This window comes from Piliocolobus tephrosceles, chromosome 19 (genome assembly GCF_002776525.5).
Source record: "Piliocolobus tephrosceles isolate RC106 chromosome 19, ASM277652v3, whole genome shotgun sequence".
Lineage (NCBI taxonomy): Eukaryota > Metazoa > Chordata > Mammalia > Primates > Cercopithecidae > Piliocolobus > Piliocolobus tephrosceles.
Window position 1 is genome coordinate 1,254,275 of NC_045452.1, and position 21,927 is coordinate 1,276,201.

At 50.3% G+C, this 21,927-nt stretch overlaps 2 protein-coding genes across 5 annotated transcripts in view; both read right to left on the bottom strand.

Annotated features, from left to right (window-relative positions):
• Positions 1–21,927, bottom strand: part of MICAL3 (microtubule associated monooxygenase, calponin and LIM domain containing 3) — a 1,031,057-nt gene that overhangs the window by 217,880 nt on the left and 791,250 nt on the right. The gene's annotated exons all lie outside the window — the stretch shown is intronic.
• ADA2 (adenosine deaminase 2) overlaps positions 16,534–21,927 on the bottom strand; it is a 46,344-nt gene continuing 40,950 nt past the window's right edge. For 2 of the 4 annotated variants that reach the window (XM_023192090.3, XM_023192093.3), the window contains 3 exons: positions 18,995–19,152; positions 18,243–18,445; positions 16,534–18,003 (listed from right to left, as the gene is read on the bottom strand). In XM_023192090.3, the coding sequence (XP_023047858.1) occupies positions 17,910–18,003; positions 18,243–18,445; positions 18,995–19,152 (455 nt within the window). In that variant the 3' untranslated portion in view covers positions 16,534–17,909. The remainder of the gene's footprint in view (positions 18,004–18,242; positions 18,446–18,994; positions 19,153–21,927) is intronic. The other 2 variants (XM_023192091.3, XM_023192092.3) reach the window with 1 other exon arrangement.

Genomic DNA, 21,927 nt, shown 5'->3' on the forward strand with positions numbered 1-21,927 from the left:
GGGAAATCACTTGAACTCGGGAGGTGGAGGTTGCAGTGAGCCGAGACCGCACCACTGCACTCCAGCCTGGGTGACAGAGTAAGACTCCATCTCAAAAAACACACAAAAAAAACCAACAGGTGAATGACTGTTCATACTCCTACTTTCTCCACAAACTTGCAAACATGTGTCTGCATCTAGACATCTGTAAACCTGCTATCACCCACACACATTTTCTATTAGTTAGGATTAGGTTTGGCTGCAAGTCACAGAAACCTCCAAAGAGCAGTGGCTTAAATAAAGAAATGTGTTTCTCGGCCGGGCACGGTGGCTCAAGCCTGTAATCCCAGCACTTTGGGAGGCCGAGACGGGTGGATCACGAGGTCAGGAGATCGAGACCATCCTGGTCTACACGGTGAAACCCCGTCTCTACTAAAAATACAAAAAACTAGCCGGGCGAGATGGTGGGCGCCTGTAGTCCCAGCTACTCGGGAGGCTGAGGCAGGAGAATGGCATGAACCCGGGAGGCGGAGCTTGTAGTGAGCTGAGATCGCGCCACTGCACTCCAGCCTGGGCGACAGAGCGAGACTCCGTCTCAAAAAAAAAAAAAAAGAAATGTGTTTCTCTCATATAAACGAAGTAGTTGGGAGAGAACAACACAGTCTTGGTATTGTGGTTCCACAAACTTGTTAGGCACCCAGGCTCCTATTTTGCTCCTTCACGGCCTTCACTGCACAGTTGCTACTTCATGGTCTAAGATAGCTGCTCAGGCTCCAGCCCTTATGTTCACATGCCAGCCACCAGGAAAGAGACAAAAAGGGGTATGCCATTTCCCTACAGGTGCAGTTCCAAGGGGTCTGTTACACCACTTCTGCTTACACCTCATTGGCCAAAACTTAACCATATGGCCATGCCTAGCAGCAAAGAAGGCTAGAAAATATAGCCTTATGCCTGGCTAAAAGTCATGGTTGCTTTTCCACATGAGAAGGAATAAAGGATAAAGGAGGGAAATTGGCATATCCTACCTCACACCAGTAGGAGGCAGACGGAAAAAAAGAGAAGTTGGTTCCCAGCACAGGAATGGCAGGGAAGCTGTGGCTGGAAGAACAGGGGTGGAGGATGGGTAACAGGCCACAGAGAGATGGGCGGGTCCCCCTAGCTGGGGGTCAGGAAGGGCTTGCAGAAGAGTTTACTGCTCACTGTCTCTCTCTCTCTTTCTGTCTCTCTATCTCTCTCTTTCTGTCTATCTCTCTCCATCTCTGACACACACGCACACACACACTCAGTCTTGCTAAGAGAGAATTTTGAGAAGGTGGAGTTCTTTGTAGGGAAGGAATATGTATTTCCTACTCGTCATGTTTCCCTGAAAATGGGACTTCTATTAATACTCCTGGCCTCTCTCTACCTGGGGAAGAGGAAGCGTGACTTACCTGAGAGAAGCTGGGAAGGAAGAACCAAGCATATGTGGCTTGGTCCCCGCTCCTCTTAGAAGCCAGCTGGTCCATCAGAAGTGTGTGTTCTGCCTGTCCCTGCAGTGTGGAGGGCTGGGCTTTATACCTGTGCCAAGGACAGGTAGATACCTGTAATCAAGGGTAGCATCAGCAAGCCCGTGTTGTCTCCCAAATAAGTGGTGTTCTCCAACAAGTTTTTAGCAGTAATAAAGCTGATATTTTTATTTTCATCTGTGCCTTGTCTATTTTTCAATGATTCAGATTTAAGCAGAAAAGCCTGGGTTCCTTTTTTGTGTGTGTGACAGGGTATCCGTCGCTCAGGATGGAGTGCAGTGGCGCGATCAAAGTTCACTGCAGCCTTGACCTCAACCAATCCTCCCACCTCAGCCTCCGAGTAGCTGGGGTCACAGTCATGCGTCACCATGCCCAGCTAATTTTTTTTCTAGACACAGTCTCACTATGTCACTCAGGCTGGTCTAGAATTCCTGGCCAGTAATGCTCCTGCCTCCACCTCCCAAAGTGCTGGGATTACAGGTGTGAGCCACCATACCTTGACTTTTTTTTTGAGACGGAGTCTGACTCTGTCGCCCAGGCTGCAGTGCAGTGGCACGATCTCGGCTCAATGCAACCTCCGCCTTGCCACTGGAGCCCTCCAGCTTGCCACTGGAGCCCTCGGGCCTGTCTCTGCCTGTCGCTTCACCTTGTCATTCTCATAGTGCCTCTTGCTCTTGCCCTCCTTACCACATGCAGAGTTTACGTTCAGGATAGGACCAAGTGTCAGGTATTCATGCCACAGAGGGAATGAGCTCAACGTTTGGCATTCTCTGTTCTCCCTGTGCTTCCTGCCCTCAGAAGGGACCTGGGGAGTTGGGGAGGAATGGTCCCGAGATCGCGTGGGCACCTGAACTCACACTACAACAGAGGTGGCCAGGTATTCTGCTCATCTGTGGGGGATGGGAAGGTGCAGTAGGGGTCTCTAGTCTGGGGCTGGTGGGGAAAGAGGCTGTAGGAGTTTTAGGAATAAATCACTTTTGGAGGCTGAGGCAGGAGGAATCTTTAAGGCCAGGAGTTGAGACCAGCCTGGAGAACACAGGGAGACCCCAATTCCAAAAAAAATTGGCCTGGCACAGTTGTGTGTGCCTGTAGTCCCAGCTACTCAGGAAACTAATGTGGGAGGACTGCACCACTGCATTCCAGCCTAGGCGACAGAGACCTTGTCACTTAAAAAAAAAAAGGCCAGGTGCAGTGACTCACACCTGTAATCTCAGCACTTTGGGAGGCCAAGGTGGGCAGATCACGAGGTCAGGAGATCAAGACCATCCTGGCTAACATGGTGAAACCCCGTCTCTACTAAAAATACAAAAAATCGGCGGGGCGTGGTGGCGCAAGCCTGTAATCCCAGCACTTTGGGAGGCCGAGGCAGGCGGATCAGGAGGTCAGGAGATCGAGACCATCCTGGCTAACGCGGTGAAACCCCGTCTCTACTAAAAAATACAGAAAAAAAAAAAAAACTAGCCGGGCGAGGTGGCGGCGCCTGTAGTCCCAGCTACTCTGGAGGCTGAGGCAGGAGAATGGTGTGAATCCGGGAGGCGGAGCTTGCAGTGAGCTGAGATTCGGCCACTGCACTCTAGCCTGGGTGACAGAGCGAGACTCCGTCTCAAAAAAAAACAAAAAACAAACAAAAAAAAACAAAACAAAAAATTTTAGGGGGGCATGGCGGCGGGCTCCTGTAGTCCCAGCTACCAGGGAGGCTGAGGCAGGAGAATGGCATGAACCCAGGAGGCGGAGCTTGCAGTGAGCCGTGATCACCACTGCACTCCAGCCTGGGCGACAAAGCGAGACTCTGTCTCAAAAAAAAATAAAAAGAAAAAGAAAGAAAGAAAGTAACTCAGGGAGCTTCCCGGCCAAACGGACAGCTCTCCTCCACCCAGGGCTCTTGATAGGGTGCTCCCATCCCAGCCCTGCCCAGCTTCTGCCTTTGCCATGTCCTCCTGTTCCTGTGTCCGTACTGTCCTCTCCCCACCCATCGTCACTTGCTCCAGGAAACTCTGGCCCAAAGTGCCTGAAATGCTGGCAAGGGACAGAGCCCTTGGCACGGTCCCTGTGGAGGGTCAGGCTGGGTCATGGCTCCAAGTGCAGGCAGAGGAGAGAGCCCTAGAGATTCAGGCTCCGAGCTGCCCCTGGGCCAGGTGCGCCAGCCTGACTCCTTCTGTCCAGTCCAGTGTATCCACGTTGAAGACAGGCTGGTTTCTTGTGGGAAAGGGGCAATAAAAAGGAAAGGCGAGGAGGGAAGGGAGAAAGGAGAAGCTAGAGAGAAAGAGAGAGAAAAGGAAGGGCAAGAGAAGCTTGATCAAGGAAATTTTAAAACCCAACAGAGATGAAGAGGAGGGAGGAAGGAAACACCAGTAGACAGAGTTCTTTTTTCCTTTCCTTTTCTTTTTTTTAAGAGGCAGGGTCTCCCTCCATTGCCCAGGCTAGAGTGCAGTGACTGTCTCAACTCACTGCAGCCTCAACCTCCTGGGCTCAAGCAATCCTCCTACCTCAGCCTCTGTATTTTTTGGCAGATATGGGGTTTCGACATGTTGCCCAAGCTGGTCTCAAACTCCTAAGCTCAAGCGATCCACCTGCCTTGGCCTCCCAAAGTGCTGGGATTACAGGCATACGAACCACTGCCTGATTCTTTAGTTCTGATCACAGTCAGAACCAAAGAACTGACAGAGTTCTTTTTTTGTTTGTTTTGTGTTTTTTTGTTTTGTTTTGTCCTGTTTTTTTTTGTTTTGTTTTGTTTTTTTGAGATGGAGTCTCACTCTGTTGCCCAGGCTGGAGTGCAATGGCACGATCTCGCCTCAGTGCAAGCTCCGCCTCCCGGTTCAAGGGATTCTCGCTGCTCAGCCTCCGGAGTAGCTGGCATTACAGTCTCCCACCATCATGCCTGGCTAATTTTTGTAGAGATGGGGTTTCACCAAGTTGTCCAGGCTGGTCTTGAACTCCTGACCTCAAGTGATCTGCCTGCCTTGGCCTCCCAAAGTGCCAGGATTACAGCCCTGAGTCACTGCGCCCTGCCTGGATCTCAAGTCTTGATAAGATTTAGGATTGATTCTTTCAGCGGGACTATTCAACAGGTGGTGTCCCTTCCAATTTGCATCCTAACCGTATTAGGGTTCTCCAGAGATACAGAACCTGTAGCAGGCAGATAGATAGATAGATAGATAGATAGATAGATAGATAGATAGATAGATAGACAGACAGATAAACGAGAAGGGATTTATTAGGTGAATTGGCTCACATGATTATGGAGGCCTGAGAAGTCCTACGACAGGCCGCCTGGAGACCTGGGGCTGCTGGGAGCATGGTTCAGTTCAAGTCTGAGAGCCTCTGAACCAGGCAAGCTGAAGGTGTGACTCAGTCTGAGTCTGAAGGCCTGAGAACCTGGGGGGCTGCTGGTGCAAGTCCCAGCTCTAAAGGTCAAGACCCTTAGACTTCTGATGTCCCAGCTCCAGGAGAGAGACAGCAAATTTGCCCTTCCTCTGCCTTTTTGTCCTATCGGGGCTCCCAGCTGATTGGATGGTACCCTCCCATATTGACAGGGTGCCTACCCCACCCAGCCCACCAATTCATACGGCAGTCTTCTCTGGAAGCAGCCTCACAAGACACTGCTTTACCAGCTATCTAGGTGTCCCTTGATCCAGTTAAGTTGACACCGAAAATTAACCATCACACCAGTGAAGTACAGCCAGTCAAAGGCTGGGACCCATTCATGGCTAGAGCCACAGGGGCAGCAGTCAGTGGGGTCACTTGGAGTCAGGGCATGGGGAGACAGAATTGGGCAGTAGCTCCATCTGCTCAACCCACCCGTAAGCCTGGGCTCTGGAGGGCAACTGACTCCCCAGGAGCCTTCCCTCTGCCTGTCCCTGGAATCCCCTCCCCTCCTATGGGAGTCTGGGGGCCTTCAGGAGCTGAGCCCCTTGCCTACATGCCAGTCTCCCTAGGAAGGACTTTGCAGGATGAGCCCAGGTTCAGCTCAGAGACTCTCTGGTGCCAGCTGCCCCTTCTCAGGGTCAGTGGCAGGAGAGTGTGAGGGCTGAGCTAAGTGCATCAATGCCCCGTTTGCCCCTGGGATTTGGGAGAGGCCATGGCAGGAGCTGTATTTGGAGGGTCCAGGCACTGCCCTGACTGGAAAGTGCAGTGCAGCCTAGGGATGGGCCAGGGAGCTGGGCCACAGGAGGATGGGCCACAATGCCAAGATGGCAGATAGCTGGGAGTCTATCTGCCCTCCTGGGGAACAGCCAGCAGGTACCAAGCAGGGAGGCTAGCAGCCCAGCCAAGGGACTTGCGTGGACTTTGCATGCTTCCTACATGCTTAGAACTCTGTCGGGCCAGGCGTGGTGGCTCCATCCTGTAATCCCAGCAGTTTGGAAGGCCAAAGCGTGTGGATCAGCTGAGGTCAGGAGTTCAAGTACTAAAATACAAAAATTTGCTGGGCACGTTGGCTCACGCCTGTAATCCCAGCACTTTGGGAGGTGGCTGGATCACCTGAGGTCAGGAATTTGAGACCAGCCTGGCCTACTAAAAATAAAAAAATTAGCCAGGCGTGGTGGTGTGCATTTGTAATCCCAGCTACTCAGGAGGCTGAGGCAAGAGAATTGCCTGAACCTGGGAGGTAGAGATTGCAGTGAGCCAAGATGGTGCCATTGCACGCCAGCCTGGGTGACAAGAGCAAAGACTTCATCTCAAAAAAATAAAAACTAAAAATAAAAATACAAAACCTAGGCGGGGCGTGGTGGCTCATTCCTGATATCCCAGTACTTTGGGAGGCCGAGGTGGGCAGATCATGAGGTCAGGAGTTCGAGACCAGCCTAGTCAACACGGTGAAACCCCGTCTCTACTAAAAATACAAAAATTAGCCAGGTGTGGTGGTGCACCCCTGTAATCCCAGCTACTCGGGCTGAGGCAGGAGAATTGCTTGAACCCGGGAGGTGGAGGTTGCAGTGAGCCGAGATCCTGCCATTGCACTCCAGCTGTGGGCAACAGAGCACGACTCCATCTCGAAAAATATAATAATACAAAATTAGCCGGGCATGGTGGTGTGCGCCTGTGGTCCAGATGAAGCAGGAGAATCACCTGAAACCAGGAGGTGGAGGCTACAGTGAGTTGAGATTGTGCCACTGCACCCCAGTATGGGCAGCAGAGTGAAACCCTGTCTCAAAAAAAAAAGAGTTCAGAACAGTGTGGATACCGTGCTGCCTTTTGCATCAGAATGGGAAAAACAATATATATTTGCTTTTGTTTATTTTGCATAAAGAAACACAAGAAACTCCTGGTGGGAGAACGGGTGGGATGGGAAAGAGGACGGTGGAAAACAGAGGTGGACACAAGCCTTTCGAATGTGTTCCTTTTCATACTTTTTGAATTTTTGCAATGTGATTGTATATAGATTCATTTTAATTTTAAATGCAATTAAAATGTAAAATTCATTGAGGCGCTACTCTCTCATCCTGTACTATGGGTTCTACCCTTTTTTTGTTTTTGTTTTGTTTTGTTTTGAAGAGACAGTCTCGCTGTGTTCCCCAGGTTGGTCTAGAACTCCTGGGCCTCCCAGAATGCTGGTCTACAGGCGCCGCCACACCCAGCCTCTACTCTAAAAGCATAGAGGCCAGGAAGACCCAAGGTCACCAGCGGCCCATGCTGCCTGGCAGCAGGTTGAGGCCGGGAGGGGACCCTGCGAACAGGCGAGGCCATGTGTGATCTGTGGGAAGCAACTAAAACCAGCGTATTCGCTGCAGGGGAGCTCTGTGCCGTCCCGCGGGCCCACCCCGCTCCGCCAAGGGAAGCCATAGCTTGGCGCTGCCCACAGTGACGCGAGGGACCCCGAGGGCACCCGGGCCAGGGTGGACACGGGGGTGGGACCGGGCACGACCGGCAGGGGGCAGCAGCGCCGCGCCGCCCGCGCAGTTCCACAGGTGCGCCGAGCCTGGGGCCATCGCCTCCCGCCGGCCGCCGGCCCCAGCGAATGGCCGCCTGCGTTCTCCCGTTTCCCCGCCACCGCAGCCACCCGGAGCTCGGGGGGCCGCAGCCATCCGCAAGCTGCGGGACGGCGGGGCAGGACGCGCCGCTAGGGACCGCCGGACAAAGGAAGCTCGCGGGCAGGGCCTGGGCGCCTACATCTTTGCTCCCGGGCAGGGAAGGGACAGGAAACTGAGGCTGTTTCCGGGGCTGACCCCCGGCCAGAGAGAACAGGGCTCGGGAGGGTCGGCGCGGCCCGGAGGCGGCGCCCCCTGGAGGCCGCTGCGCCCTGGCTCTGCAGCCGGGGAGATTAGGGATGGAGGCCGACCGACCCCACTCAGCCAGGAGTGACGGGCGCCGAGAGCTCACTGGGATGCAGGTGCCGACCCCCGAAATCCACTCCAGACCAGCGAAGAAAACAGTTCTGTGTCCCAGGACGAGCACATACCTGCTGCCACCCACTGTGCGACATGGAAGAATTACTGACCCTCTCTGGGCCTTAAATCAGTCATCAGAAACACAAACGCGTGGATAAGAAGGTCTTTAGGCCTCTCCCAGCTCTGCTACTCTGTGAATCTAAGAAACTCTAGTCCCTCCACCAGTCCCCACCCCGGGCTGGCTTAGCCTCAGGGTGGCCTGGCTGAGCTGGGGCCCTCATCCAAGGTGCATGGTTCCTCAGCAAAGGCGTTTTGGAAGGCTGGGTCCCACCCCTCCCCCACCCCGGAAGGTGGCGGAGGAAGAGGCTATTGGCTAAAAAGCCTGGACAAATTCAAAACCAGCAGCTCGGCCCTGCTTTTTTCGGAGCACAGCCTAAACCCAAATCACACCTCTGCACCCACCTTGCTCCAGAGATCTCGGCAGCAGTTACAGCCCCCAAATGTTGTTTTTACACCCTTTCCACGAAGGGAAGGACAGAGGAGGGTAAGCTATTTTTAGGATGACTGCTATTTAAAGTAACATACTGAGCTGGCAAGGTGGCTCAGGCCTGTAATCCCAGAGCCGTGGGAGGTCCAGGCAGGAGAATCACTTGATGCCGGGAGTTCAATACCAGCCTGGGCAACAAAAGGAGACCCCCATCTCTATTAAATAAACAGCCCGCGTCGTGGTGCGCGCCTGTCGTCCCAACAACTTGAGAGGCTGAGGCGGGAGGTCAAGATCATAGTGAGCTATGATCACACCACTGCACTCCAGGCTGGGCAGTGAGACCCTGTCTCAAAACAATAAATTAGGTAACCTAGATTATGTATGTGAAAATAGTATTTCCAACCCTAGCATGCTGACTTCATCTGAGCTTACAGATGCATTTTCATACCGTCCTCCCGAAGGGATCAATTCCTGTGAGAGCCAAGGATGGCACCAGTCATTGAAATCCTGACCATGGGAAAGAGCCATTTGGGATTCGGGAATGGGTGGCTGAGACAGTTTACAGAATCGCATTCTGGTGAGCTTTAAGAATGGAACAGGCACCAGGTGTGGTGGCTCACGCCTGTAATCCCAGCACTTTGGGAGGCTGAGGCAGCCAGATCACTTGAGGTCAGGAGGTCGAGATCAGCCTGGCCAACATGGTGAAGCCCCGACTCTACTAAAAATACAAAAATTAGCCGGGTGTGGTGGCGCGCACCTGTCATCCCAGCTACTCAGGAGGCTGAGACAGGAGAATCACTTGAACTGGGATGGCAGAGGTTGCAGTGAGCTGAGATTGCACCACTGCACTCCAGCCTGGGTGACAGAGCGAGACTCGGTCTCAAAAAAAAAAGAAAAAGAGGCCGGGCGCGGTGGCTCAAGCCTGTAATCCCAGCACTTTGGGAGGCCCAGACGGGCGGATCACGAGGTCAGGAGATCGAGACCATCCTGGCTAACACTGTGAAACCCCGTCTCTACTAACAAATTACAAAAAACTAGCCGGGCGAGGTTGTGAGCGCCTGTAGTCCCAGCTACTCCGGAGGCTGAGGCAGGAGAATGGCATAAACCCGGGAGGTGGAGCTTGCAGTGAGCTGAGATCTAGCCACAGCACTCCAGCCCCGGCGACAGAGCAAGACTCCTTCTCAAAAAAAAAAAAAGAAAGAAAAAGAAACAGGGACATCTTCCTGAGGAAGGCTTGGGCTGCTCTCCCTGAAGGTGAGGCTGGTTGCAGTCTTTCAGGGCCCCTCGTAGGCTGAGGCTCCTGTAAGTTTTCTCTTTTCAGCTAGTCTTCTCTTTTTTTTTTTTTTGAACCGGGGGCCCGCTCTCTTCCCCAGGCTGGAGTGCAGGCTGGAGTGCAGTGGCCAGATCTCAGCTCACTGCAAGCTCTGCCTCCCGGGTTCACGCCATTCTCCTGCCTCAGCCTCCCGAGTAACTGGGACTACAGGCGCCTGCCACCTCGCCCGGCTAGTTTTTGTATTTTTAGTAGAGACAGGGTTTCACTGTGTTAGCCAGGATGGTCTCGATATCCTGACCTCGTGATCCGCCCTTGCTCGGCCTCCCAAAGTGCTGGGATTACAGGCTTGAGCCACGGCGCCCGGCCTCAGCTAGTCTTTTCAAACGAACACACCTCCACCTCGCTTTCCTCCTTCCTAATGAAGAGCTGATCTAGAGCAGGCGCAGATCCAGATTTTGGGGCAGTACTGAGGTTTATACATATTTGAAGGGTCTTCTTAAGGAAAAAAGAATAAAATTTGACTAACACACATTTCCTCTGAAATGGCAGCTTCAGTAGTGCTGCTAAGGTAGCCTAGCCCTCCATTCCAGAGATCACTTCCAGTCTAACAATTCCATCGTTTTCTCTTCTTCTTTCAACTCTTTCCCTCTTCCTGCCCATTTTTTTGTTTTGTTTGGTTTGGGATTTTTGTTTGTTTGTTTTTGAGACAGAGTCTCGCCCAGGCTGGAGTGCAGTGGCATGATCTTGGCTCACTACAACCTCCCCCTCCTGTGTTCAAGCGATTCTCCTGCCTCAGCCTCTCGAGTTGCTGGGATTGCAGTTGCCCACCACCATACCTGGCTAATTTTTTTGTATTTTTAGTAGGGATGGGGTTTCACCATGTTGGCCAGGCTGGTTTCGAATTCCTGACCTCAAGTGATCCACCCACCTCAGTCTCCCAAAGTGATAGGATTACAGGGATAAGCTACCATGCCTGGCCATGTATTTCCATTTTAATATGCATAAATTGTATTTGTGTGTCTATACACACGCACATACATACTCCAGTAACAATGGGCACATCTGGTGCCTAGATCTGGGCTACTAAATATTATTCTCTACCGAAAGGAACAGAACTCCCTGGAGAAATGACTGAGCTCAGGCATGATACAGGGAAAGTACAAAATGAACCTACAACATTTTATTGCGTAAGAAAATAAGGACGTCTGGCCAGACGGAGTGGTTCACACCCATAATCACAGCACTTTGGGAGGCTGAGGTGGGCAAATTGCTTGAGCCCAGGAGTTTGAGACCAGCCTGGACAATATGGCAAGACCCCATCTCTACAAAAAATACAAAAATTAGCCAGACGTGATGGTATGTGCTTGTCGTCCCAACTTCTAGGGAGGGTGAGGTAGGAGGATAGCTTGAGCCTATGGGGTCAAGGCTGCAATAAGCTGTAATGGCGCCACTGTACTCCAGCCTGGGGGATGGAGCAAGACCCTGTAACAAAAAAAAAAAAAGAAAGAAAGGAAAAAGTAAGAAAATTCTCAAAAAATTATAGAACTTTATCAGCAGCCAGCTTAACAGGACTCCCATGGCCAGATCTGGAATAGTGTAGGCATTACAATAAATAGTGCTAGTAATGGATTATAGCCCATTGAACACAACTTGAATCCCCGAGTCATACTGGTAGAAGGAAAAAAGGGCCCAGGCGCAGTGGTTCATGCCTGTAATCCCAGCACTTTGGGAGGCCCAGGTGTGCGGATCGTCTGAGGTCAGCAGTTCGAGACCAGCCTGGCCAACATGGTGAAACCCTGTCTCTACTAAAAATACAAAAATTAGCCAGGCATGGTGGCAGGTGCCTGAAGTCTGAGCTACTTGGGAGGCTGAGGCAGGAGAATTGCTTGAACCCAGGAGGTGGAGGTTGCAGTGAGCTGAGACTGTACCATTGCACTCCAGCTTGAGCAACAAGAGCGAAACTCTGTCTCAAAAAAAAAAAAAAAAAAGGAAAAAAGGAAGGTGGGAGGGAAGGAATTGTTCTTCCTTGCAGCAAAATGGCAACTAACAAATATGGAAGAAATGGTAGCATTAGAAAATCACCATTTTGGCCAGGCACAGTGGATTACACCTGTAATCCCAGTGCTTGGGAGGCTGAGGTGACAGGATTGCTTGAACCCAGGAGTTTGAGCCATATTGGGCAACATAGTGAGACTGTTTGTACCAAAAAGTTGTTTTAATTAGCTGGCTGCAGTGACGCACACCTGTAGTCCCAGCTACTTGAGAGGCTGAGGCTGGAGGATTACCTGAACCCAAAAAGTCAAAGCTGCAGTGAGTCGTGATCATACCACTACACTCCAACCTGGGTGACAGAGGGAGACCCAGAAAAAGAAAAAAGAAAAGAAGGAAGGAAGGAGGGAAGGAAGAAGGAAGAAAGAGAGGGAGGGAAGGAGGGAAGGAAGGAAGGGAGGGAGGGAGGAAAAAAAATCACCATTTGATGGTTGTATTTTCTGAAATATTTTCCAACAACTTCTGTTATCCTATATATTCTTTTTTATAATGTGACTTTGACAATCTTCTATCAAAAGTTGGGATCTCTGTCTCCTCTTAAAATCAGGAGGTGTTTTTTGTTACTGTTGGGAAATGATGCCATATGACTTCCAGAATCTTCCATTTATTCCCAGGAATCCTTACCCCAGAAGTTGAGGCCAATGGGAAGAAGCCCAAACTAGCCATAGGAAAGCAGCAGCTGAGCCCTGGGGCTGTGTAGAGAGGTGACCCCGGCGTCCCGTCAGCTCCAGCTCTGCCTCCACTGTGACAAGGACCTCACGAGAGACCCCGAGCAGAACTGCCCAGCTGGGCTCTGCCCAAACCCCTGACCCACAGACACTGGGAGAGCTCATAAATATTTTTGTTTGTTTGTTTGTTTGTTTGTTTTTGGTTTGGTTTTGAAACGGAGTTTCGCTCTTGTTGCCCAGGCTGGAGTGCAGTGGTGCCATGTCAGCTCACCGCAACCTCTGCCTCCTGGGTTCAAGCTATTATCCTGCCTCAGCCTCCCAAGTAGCTAGGATTACAGGCATGTGCCGCCATGCCTGGCTAATTTTGTGTTTTTAGTAGAGACGGGGTTTCCCCATTTTGGTCAGGCTGGTCTTGAACTTCTGACCTCAGGTGATCCACCCGCCTCGGCCTCCCAAAGTGCTGGGATTACAGGCATGAACCACCACGCCTGGCCCCATAAATTTTTATTTTTGCTTCAAGCCACTACGTTTTGGGATAATTTGCTACACAGCAATAAATGGAACAGCAACCATGATAGTAATAGCAGATTTAGACAAAAGTCCTCAGTGGATGCAAGCAGTAATGGGTAAAGTTTTAAGGAGGAGTGAAGACTTTTACATAAAGTGTCTCCTCTCCAAATATTTGTTAATTACTGAGGGAAAAATGGTAACTTCACAGTGGCAAATTCTGGCAGAAATCAATTTAAGTGATCAAAGTCAGCATCATATTGAAACAAATTAACATTGTACGCATCAGTATGCTAGCAAATGTGTAACAGCTGGCTGGTGGGGACATGGATTTGTAACATTTGCTGATTTTTGTGGCACAAAACCTCCCACAAGCCTGGTGGCATGGCTCATGCCTGTAATCCTAGCACTTTGGGAAGCCAAGGAGGGAGGATGGCTTGAGGCCAGGAGTTTGAGACAGGCTAGACAGTATAGCCTGATCCCATCTGTACAAAAAGTAAAAAGATAAAGAAAACTTAGCCGAGGTGGCGGTGCACCCCTGTAGTCCCAAGTACTTTGGATGCTGGGCAGGAGGATTGCTTGAGCCCAGGAGGTAATGGCTGCAGTGAGCAGGGATCCTGCCACTGCACTCTAGCCTAGGCAACAAAGTGAGACCCCTGTCTCAAAAATATATATATATATATATATATATCCCATTAAGACCAATTTCAGACTCCTAAAGGTTTAACAACAAGCTGGAAGTGTAACACTTGGCCCCATTCATGTACCCCTGGTGTGTACACTGAGAAGGACAAAGCCTTGTTGCTAAGGTGCTCCTCTCAAAAGTGTATCCCCTGAGCCTCTTCCTAGGGAAACATTAGAGGAACCTGAAATGAGGGATAGTCTGTGAAATAACTGGCCTGTACTCTTCAAAAATGAGGTTCCAAAGCACAAAGGAAGACTAAGAAACTGTTTCAGACTGAAAGAGACGAGAGATTTGACAACTAAATGTAACTTGTGATCCTGGATTGGGTTCTGGACCAAAACCAAAACAAAACAAAACAAAGCTCAGCGGGGCCGGAGCCAGATACTAGCATCTTTTCAATGTTAATAATTTTCTGATTGGGACGGATGTGCTGTGGCTCCATAGGAGAATATCATTGTCTTTAGGAAAGGCACACTGGAGAATCTAGGGATAAAAGACATAATATCTGCTACTTAGTGGTTAGAAAAAAATAGGGTATATATAGAGAGAGCAATTAGATAGAGACAGAGAAAGAATGATATATCGAATCAAATGTTGTAACTGTTAATAACTGGGGGAACCTGGGCAAAGAGAATGTTAGAGGTTTGTGTTGTTGTTGTTATTTTTGTTTGTTTGTTTGTTTTTTGAGACAGGGTCTCCCTTTATTGGCCAGACTGGAGTGGAGTGGTGCAATCTCAGTTCACTACAACCTCCGCTTCCTGCGCTCAAGTGATCCTCCCACCTCAGCCTTCTGAGTAGCTAGGACCACAGGCACACCCCACCATGCCCAGCTAATTTTTGTATTTTTAGTAGAGATGAAGTCTGGCCATGTTGCCCAAGCTGGTCTCGAACTCCTGGGCTCAAGCAATCCACTCGCCTCGGCCTCCCAAAGTGCTCGGATTACAGACGTGACCCCCTGTGCCTGGCCTGGTAAGAGTTTTTTGTACTATTCTTGCAACTTGTTTGAAATTACTTCAAAATGATCAGATAAATGCTCCGTGGACATTTAGTTCAATAGGACTAGGCCTATGCAATGAGGAATAAAGTCAAGAAGAAAGAATTGGGGCTGGGGGTGGTGGTTCACGCCTGTAATCCCAGCACTGTGGGAGGCAGAGGCGGGCGGATCATGAGGTCAAGACCAGCCTGGCCAACATGGTGAAACCCCATCTCTACTAAAAATACAAAAATTAGCCAGGTGTGATGGCAGGCGCCTGTAAACCCAGCTACTCGAGAGGCTGAGGCAGGAGAATCGCTTGAACCCAGGAGGCAGAGGTTGCAGTGAGCCACGGTCGCGCCACTGCACTCCAGCCTAGGTGACAGAGCGAGACTCTGTCTCAAAAAAAAAAAAAACAAAACAGAAGGAAGAACTGGACACAAAGGCAACACTATTGCTGGTTCATTTTGCCAAATCATTTGCCAAATCAGCAAGTCCAGGCCAGAGACTGTCTGCGTCTGCCTGTGCTGGAGGTCCCCTGCAGCCATGGCAACTTGCTACAGAAGTCCATTGTGCTAAAGTCCATCTTTACTAACTATTAAATGTAAGTTAGTGGAGTTGAGACCTAAAAGAGATCTTCAGGGATTGGGTAAGGCGCTGAATCACCTGCAGAGTTAGACAAGACTCTAGAGGTTGTCTTCTTCCACCCAGGCACAGCTTGTGGTTGCTGACTCCTGGTCGCAAGGCTTTTACCAGTTCCCAGAATCAAATGGTGATAAACTAGGAATGGGCCGGGCGCGGTGGCTCAAGCCTGTAATCCCAGCACTTGGGGAGGCCGAGACGGGTGGATCACGAGGTCAGGAGATCGAGACCATCCTGGCTAACACGGTGAAACCCCGTCTCTACTAAAAAATACAAAAAACTAGCCGGGCGAGGTGGTGGGCGCCTGTGGTCCCAGGTACTCGGGAGGCTGAGGCAGAAAAATGGCGTAAACCCGGGAGGCGGAGCTTGCAGTAAGCTGCGATCCGGCCACTGCACTCCAGCCTGGGTGACTGAGCGAGACTCCGTCTCAAAAAAAAAACAAAAAAAAAAAACTAGGAACGGAGAATAGGGCTCGCTGCTGCCTGAGAGCTCTGTACAGGTCATAGAAGATGGATGAGAAGACATTCGCATCCTCCTGGGGCTTTTAAGGAATTCTTTGATTCTCTGCCATCCTTGAGTTGGGTGAGGACAGGGCTGGTTTCTTGCATCCTTCTTCCAAGGCCAGGTGAGGAGCTGGACTCTGATCACACCAGGTCTTTTATTTGGGGCGGCTCTGCTCTACTCCCCCCTGCCTTGGCTGCTGGCTGAACAGATACAGTGACAGCCACTCATTCAATGCATTGTTTATTGAGTCCTAACTAGCTTTGGGCCCAGGCTCTGGGTTAGCAGCACGCGTGAAACAATCAGAAACAATCATGAGTGCCTGCCCACATGGGGCTTACAGTCTGGCAGGGTGAGACTGTAGACACAGAAATAAATATCCGATTGTAAATTGTGATTTGAGGCATGACAGAAAAGAGCAAGGCTCCCTGAGAGAAACAGGACGGGCATAGGAAAACCTCTCTGAGACAGTGACATGAACCTGAAACTTGAAGGGTAAAGAGGAGTGGGCAAGACAAAAGGGAAAAGAAGGAATGTTCCGGGCAGAGAGAAGGAGAAAAGACCCAGGCACAGTATAGAGCCGAGGACATTTGAGGAAGAAAGGGCCGCCAGGGTCAGGGCCCTCAAGGAGACTGGGAGAGGAAGGTGCTGGAATGGATCCAGATTAAATCGGATGCTGTATGCCCTGTGGAGACATGCACTGGGTTGTAAGCAAAAGAGTGACCTGATTTAATTTGATATTTTAAGTCATTCTAGGCCAGGCGGGTGGCTCACGCCTGTAGCCCCAGCACTTTGGGAGGCCGAGGCAGGCGAATCACGAGGTCAGGCGTTTGAGACCAGCCTGGCTAACATAGTGAAACCCCATCTCCATTAAAAATACAAAAATTAGCCAGACGTGGTGGCGCATGCCTGTAATCCCAGCTACTTGGGAGGCTGAGGCAGGAGAATGGCGTGAACCTGGGAGGCGGAGCTCGCAGTGAGCTGAGATGGTACCACTGCACTCCAGCCTGGGCGACACAGCGAGACTCCATCTCAAACAAAACAAAACAAACAAACAAAATGCCATTCTACTCTGTGAAAAATGAGCTGGAGGAGGCAAAGGGAAGAAAGGGGAGATCAGTGAGGAGGTGTTGTCATAGCTCGGGCAGGAGGATGGTGGCGTGGACTGGGCAGCAGCGTGCAGGTAGAGTGCCACTGTTGGAGTCCGGATGCGGGATGCGTTCTGATATAGGGAGTGGAGGACAGCGCAGCAACAAGACTTGCACTGAAAATTCCTGCTTTGAGCAACTGGGTGGAATAGATGGAGGTGTCTTTCACCAGCTATGGGAAAGGCCAGGGAAAAGTTTAAACGGCTGAGTGTGGTGGCTCATGTCAGTAATCCCAGCACTTCGGGAGACTGTGGCAGGAGGATCACCAGGAGTTGGAGACCAACCTGGGCAATGTAGCAAGACACTCTTTAGAAAAATTAAGAGAGAGAAAAAGAAAGGTTTAAAGGGAAGAGACTGAGGGTCCAGAATTGTACCTCGTCAGTTTCTGAGATTCCTGTGAGCTCTCCAAGTGCATGAATCAATGTGGGAATCATGAACAAATAAATGGTATGAAAAAGCAAAGGAATGGATGAGACTACCCAGGAAAAGAGTACAGAGAGAGAAGAGAAATAAAGAGGAGAGAGTTAAAGAGACCAGAAGAGGCCAGGCATGGTGGCTTGGCCTGTAATACCAGCACTTTGGGAGGCAGAGGTGGGCAGATCACGAAGTCAAGAGATCGAGATCATCCTGACCAACATGGTGAAAACCTGTCTCTACTAAAAATGCAAACATCAGCTGGGTGTGGTGGCACATGCCTATAATCCCAGCTACTCGGGAGGCTGAGGCAGGAGAATTGCCTGAACCCAGGAAGCGGAGGTTGCACTGAGCCGAGATCGCGCCACTGCACTCCAGCCTGGGCAACAAGAGCAAAACTCCATCTCAAAAAAATTTAAAAAATAAAAAAAAAAAGAGATCAGAATAGAAGAAAGCCCAGGACTGAGTCCTGAGGAAACAGCACAGAGATCAGAGAGAGGAGGAGACTCTGAAATAGGGAAACTGGAAGAAATGGCCAGAGAGAGGAGAAAACCAAGAAGGTCAATGTCACTGTGATTGAGAGAGAATATTTCCAGAGGATGAATTTGGTCAGCCAGCCAAGTGCTTCTGACAGGGTCGCTCCATACAGAGGCCGTTGATTTGATGGGGACATGGAGCTGATTCAAGAACGAGTGAGAGGCAGTGACAGCGGGTGTGAGAAGACAGCTTGTGGAGGGCTGGCTAGCTTCTCCTCACTTTGTGGCCACATCCGCTATGAACTTATCCCATCTCTTCTTCCAGATTTCCATGAAAGTATTTTTCTCCGTCTCCAACAGGCTGCTGTACCTGCAGGAAGAGGAGAGGCCCAGGTCAGCCTCAGGGCAGGGGCTGGAGACGGGGCAGGGAGACTGAAGGGACATTAGAGCCTTGCAGAGCACTCTCCCCAGGCCAGCAGCAAGGACTAAACAGCCATGATGAGAAGGAACCCACAGGAACCGTCAAGGCATCTGCCTCAAGCCTACAGAGAGACAAACACAAGCTGCGGGCTGGAAGGAGGAGGGCCTGGGAGGACACGGGACACTCACCTGATGGAGTTCATGGCCAGCTGTTTGAGGGTCCTCAGGTCAGCCTTCATCCCCCCAATGCCCATGAAGGCTTCATAGAAATCGTACGACAAGCCTTTGGCACCAAACATGGCTGGGTCATCAGAGCTGATTACCATGGGGTGCCCAATGGCCATCAGAGCGGCTACAGGGTGGTTCCTCAAGTCAGACACCAGTTTCAGCACCTGCCCAATAGGAGGCAAGGGAGAAAGATGAGCTCTGATCCCTGAAAAGAGTAGTCACAAGTGAGGTGAGACCTTGAGCCCCATCAGCTCCCTTTGTCTTCCCATCACTATCTCCCCAGTATGGGGATGACTTCTGGGCAGAGTCACAAGGAGACACAAGGAACAAAGCCAGTCCTCATGCTCCTCCTCTGGTCCTGCTCAGAGAAGCGCTAACTGAACACAGACACAGAGGACCCCAAGAAACCGTGGGGAGCAGCATCCCATGGCCCATCCCACTTCACTGGCCTCCCCCCCTCGCTGTCCTTTTGCTTTGTCTACAGATTTGCCCAAAATCCCACCCCACTGGGAACCCTCCCTGCTGTCTCATTCTTATTGGTGGCTTAGGCAAAAGGCCCCTCCTGAATAACTTTACCAACAGGGGTGGGAGAGTGGAGGGATGTAGGTAACAAGAGAGTTAAGGAGAGAGAAGTTATACGGGGAAGAGTTTGAGACAGCAGAGGTAGTGGTTAGGGGAGATGATATGGGATTAGCCGCATGGGTCACACATACCTGGTTAGAGATGGGACAGACTTCTATGGGGATGTCCTTTTTCCAGGAGTAAGCCCTGGCTGCAGGGTGTTTACTCAAAGCAAATCCATGGCCGATTCTGGTAGTGTTCAGCATCAGAGCATCCAGAATGTTCTTGTCTATGGAAGTGCCCTGCCAATCTGAAGATAGGTGAATGGTCTTCCATGGGGGATGGATGGGTCTGACCCCCCCAACCCCACCGACCATCCTCAAATAAACAGCCCCCCAAGCACAAAAATGAAGAAAAATTAACATTAACACAAATACACAGTTTCCTTTTAACAATGCTATAGAGAGGTATGATATGGCTTTATTAAATTAATCATCTAATTTAATAATTTATCATTCTAATGAGAAAGTTGAAACGTCATAGCTTTTATAAATTGACCAAAGAAGTTCACATAGTAAGTAGCAAACTCGAGGGTTTTTTTTTTTGTTTTTTTTGTTTTTTTGAGACAGAGTCTCGCTCTGTCGCCCAGGCTGGAGTGCAGTGGCGCGATCTCGGCTTACTGCAAGCTCCGCCTCCCGGGTTCACGCCATTCTCCTGCCTCGGCCTCCTGAGTAGCTGGGACTACAGGTACCCGCCACCACGCCCAGCTAATTTTTTGTATTTTTAGTAGAGACAGGGTTTCACCATGTTAACCAGGATGGTCTCGATCTCCTGACCTCGTGATCCGCCCACGTCGGCCTCCCAAAGTGCTGGGATTACAGGCATGAGCCACTGCGCCCGGCCACAAAACTGAGTTTTAAACCTTGGTCTCTCTGACCCCACAGTCTGCTTTCCTTCTTCCTGTTCTGTGGGACTCTTTTTTTTTTTTTTTTTCGAGATGGAGTCTTGCTCTGTTGCCCAGGCTGGAGTGCAATGGTGCGATCTAGGCTCACTGCAACCTCCTCTGGGGTTCAAGCAGATTCTCCTGCCTCAGGCTCCTGAGTAGCTGGGATTACAGGTGCCCACCACCACACCTGGCTATTTTTTGTATTTTTAGTAAAGACAGGGTTTCACCATGTTGGCCAGGCTGGTCTCAAACTCCTGACCTCAGGTAATCCACACGCCTGGGCCGCCCAAAGTGCTGTGATTACAGGCGTGAGCCACTGAACCCGGCTCTGGGACTCTTATGCTTATAATCTTTACAACAATGAGTTACAGGTTCTCTTATTTACAACATCAGTATAACTACCTGTATGTGCTCACTTTAATTTATATATGTGGGCTGGGCACGGTGGCTCACACCTGTAATCCCAGCACTTTGGGAGGCCGAGACGGGCGGATCACGAGGTCAGGAGATCGAGACCATCCTGGCTAACATGGTGAAACCCCGTCTCTACTAAAAATACAAAAATTAGCCGGGCGCTGTGGCGGGCACCTGTAGTCCCAGCTACACGGGAGGCTAAGGCAGGAGAATGGCGTGAACCCAGGAGGCGGAGCTTGCAGTGAGTGGAGATTGCACCACTGCATTCCAGCCTGGGCGACAAAGTGAGACTCTGTCTCAAAAAAAAAAAAAAAAAAAAAGTATATATGTAATAGTACTGTCAAGATGTTATCACTTGCTAGGTGACTGCAGACATTCTTGTGGCCTCCCTTTTCCCTGACATACCCATCACACCTTTCTTGCAGGTAGGGCCCTCGGTAGAGGATGAAAGGTCAGATGTGCCTTTCTCAGTCTCTCTTACAGCTAAAATAGCCCTAACGCTGGCCTGGGAGGGGAGCTTTGGAGATTCCTCCCTGATAAAAGGAGACCCACTGGGAGGCTATCTCCTATTTTGCTTCGCTGGATGTGATCACCCCAAAAGTGATTTACCATCTGACAACCAAGTGGGGCACAGTCACCCACACAATGGGCGTAGCAGAGATTGCTTCTTATATGAGATAACAAATGTCCCTTATTGTAAAATCTGTGGGATGCATGTACTCTACTCTTGCAGCCATAAGCATTCTAATGGATCCACATATAAAATATGAACATCCGGCTGGGTGTGGTGGCTCACACCTGTAATCCCAGCACTTTGGGAGGCTGAGGCAGGAGGATCGCTTGAGCCCAGGAGTTTAAGGCCAGCCCTGGGCAACATAGAGACACCCTGTCTCTACAAAAAAATACAAAAATTAGCCAGGCATGGTGGCATATACCTGCAGTCCCAGCTACTTGGGAGGCTGAGGTGGAAGGATAACCTGAACCCAGGAGGTGGAGGCTGTAGTGAGCCGTGATCATGCCACTGCACTCTAGCTTGGGTGACAGAGTGAGAGCCTATGTCAAAAAATATATATATATGAAAACTCCACTTTTCTGATAGAAATAAAACTCAAGAATTTTCATTCCTACCTAGCACATGTATTTTGGTGGATTGTCACTGGTTTTTAAAGATTTCTTCTTCTTTTTAAAAATAAGGACACTACTTTTAGGTATTAGATATCCAAGTCCTGGCAAAATCATCTCCAAGGAACATACATCTTGGAACTCGTTAGGTCCTGTGCTGCAATGTTTTGTACTGCCAGAATTATTTCACACACATAAGTACGATTTTCCCCAACCAGACCACACGCTCTTCAAGGTTAACAACACCCTCACCCAACCCCCTCCCCCTCAAACAATTCTTCTGCTCTCCTAGAGCAGACTTTGATCTAAATTGGATCTAAATTGACTCGAAATGTCAGGAAAAAGAGATTAATGCGCAAGGTCCCTTCCTCTGAGAGATGGTGTGATAACGCAGAGCTTAAGCCTGGGCGGGAAATGAAGCTGCCCGCCACTCTCTCCACCCCTCCTTGGACAGGTGGGATGCTGCGGAGGGCTGCCCTCCTGGTCCCGGCCTCCATGGGAACAGCCTCCTCCCAAATCTTCCTTTGGATCTGAAATTGCAGCCATGATCTGCTTAGTTAGGGTTTCCACATTTTTTTTTTTTTTTTTTTTTTTTTTTTTTTT